The sequence below is a fragment of the Chaetura pelagica genome, unplaced genomic scaffold, assembly GCF_000747805.2.
Source record: "Chaetura pelagica isolate M959 unplaced genomic scaffold, ChaPel_1.0 scaffold112, whole genome shotgun sequence".
Classification (NCBI taxonomy): domain Eukaryota; kingdom Metazoa; phylum Chordata; class Aves; order Apodiformes; family Apodidae; genus Chaetura; species Chaetura pelagica.
The window spans coordinates 2,601,783-2,603,888 of record NW_009952798.1 but is presented as its reverse complement, the minus strand read 5'-3'; the positions used below and the strand labels follow the sequence as shown (position 1 = coordinate 2,603,888).

Genomic DNA, 2,106 nt, shown 5'->3' with positions numbered 1-2,106 from the left:
ATTGCACTTGAAATTCAACCCTAAAATTCCAAGAGTCTCAGGAAAGACACACGAGTTTGGACCTGAAGTGCCAGTGCTCACCTCATGTACATCTGAAGAGAAAAGCACTTAACAAATGAGTACTGCAAAAAGGTGACAAAAGCAAAGCTAAACAGCACCTGATTTCTCCCAGCTCCTTTCCTGTTTAGACAGTGAAAAATACTGTGAGCATTAAATGCTGAATTCTCCTCACCTGTTCTCCATTATTTCTCTCACAGCAGCAACACTGGGTCCTGTCCCGAGGTGTGTGTAATACGGACCTTCATCTTTCTCTATAATTTGCTCTGTAAACAGGTTGAGAAAACTAAGTTGGCACATACAAAATTTATTTACACCACTACAAATAAGCTTAGAAGTGGTTTACTGAAACATATTCTGATTTAAATTACAGTACATAAAACTTGTTTCTGAAGTGTAATGAATCAAAAGTATAAGAGGTTTTTCTCCAGAGGCATAACAATTATTTTACATTTGTTTCCTCCTATTCATCTGCTAGTATTTTTCTTTATGTTATAAAGTAATTCTAATTATAGCAATATTTGGCATGCTTTACAAACATTCATCACTGGAGCTGGCATGTATTGACTAAGTAAGCTTCCCAATATCCTTGTTGGTAGGAAAACATTAATTCATTTTAGACAAAGCAGAATCAAGGGAGAAAATATTTAACTGATAGTCACATACTACAGAACAGAAAATGGAACATTGGATAGTCACATACTACAGAACAGAAAATGGAACATAATCCAAGCCTCCCAACTAGCACTCTGCTGATTCAGAACACTGCAGCAAAGATGAAACAATCTGCTTGTGTACAATTTGTTGTTAAGTCTCTGACTCGTTTTTCCATCTGTGCAGTTTGATAGTCTGAAAACACAGCATGACTAACAGCATCAGTCAAGCTATATTTGCAAAATCCTCAACACTGAGCTTGGTTTGACACCTCACACTGCAATTATTATGTACATGGCCTCACCTGAACTCTACCTTACCTCTCTTCTCAGCAAGGAGAGGTATCCAGCAGCCTTTGACATGGACTCTTTGATGCAAACTGACATGAGTCAAGCAGGACCAAAGTGACAGTAACACCACTCCTCACAACCACGCCCTGCTGCTTATCAGCATGTAGGCAACAATGACAATATACAGGGCAAGTTTTGCCCAGCCCATTGTAGGCAGAAACTAGTTATAAACCATAAATATCAGAATCTGATACATTGCTGATACATTCACACAGAGCCCAAGTCAGCAATGACAAAAAAACAAATTGAAAAACTCCTTTTCCTTCTGGGTTTGAATTTAAGCAGAGTTTAAACCTGTCAGTTGCAATAAACAAAACCACTCAATTCTGCTGGGCATGTTGACCCGAAGAGCACCAAATAAAAGTTACAAAAGGGAAAAAATAATTTTCTCCCACTTCCTATCGGTGAAACACCGATACCTTTGCAACAGTCAAGTACACTTCACTTCCTCACATGAAAGGAAGCAACATGAGCACACATTTCCACCTGAAAGGCACAGGCCAAACTTTGGAAAAATACTTACCAACACAGTCACAAGTTGGCAACTCAGACTGTCCTTTTTTTGTAGGTGTATCTATCAAATTTTTTGTTGGGGTATCAAGAAACTTCATAGGTGATTCAAGGAAACTGCTGAGTGTGTTTTTTGCTGGAGAACACCCTGAGTTGCCTGTGCTCTGTGGGTGGTCAGTACCCAAACTGGTTGAAGTCGGAACGGTCACTTCGCCCGCACACTCCATATTCCTGAGAGCTTCAACAGCACCTGGTACCTGGGCCCCACCACAGGGAACAGGCAGCACCTTTGACTTGGGATCTACTTGTTGTAGGACAGCACCCTGCTGAATATTGGCTTTGCCTTCACTACGCATTTCTTTAGCTCTCAGGTTAGACTGATTAAAAGTCTGAGGCAAAGGATGCATCTGACCGACATCCGGTGTTTGCTGTACCTGAGAATTGCATTTTTCTGTAAACACGGGTAGGTTTTCACTTGGTCTGTTTGAGAATGATGCTGTTTTCAACTGTGAAACAGCCAGAGGATTATGGGAGG

The 2,106-nt window shown here is 40.5% G+C and overlaps 1 protein-coding gene across 1 annotated transcript in view; it reads right to left on the bottom strand.

Annotated features, from left to right (window-relative positions):
• TET1 (tet methylcytosine dioxygenase 1) overlaps positions 1-2,106 on the bottom strand; it is a 57,586-nt gene that overhangs the window by 30,914 nt on the left and 24,566 nt on the right. Inside the window, exons 4-5 of the mRNA XM_009994883.1 lie at positions 1,585-2,100; positions 233-323 (exon numbers count right to left, since the gene is read on the bottom strand). Coding sequence (XP_009993185.1) covers positions 233-323; positions 1,585-2,100 — 607 coding nt within the window. The remainder of the gene's footprint in view (positions 1-232; positions 324-1,584; positions 2,101-2,106) is intronic.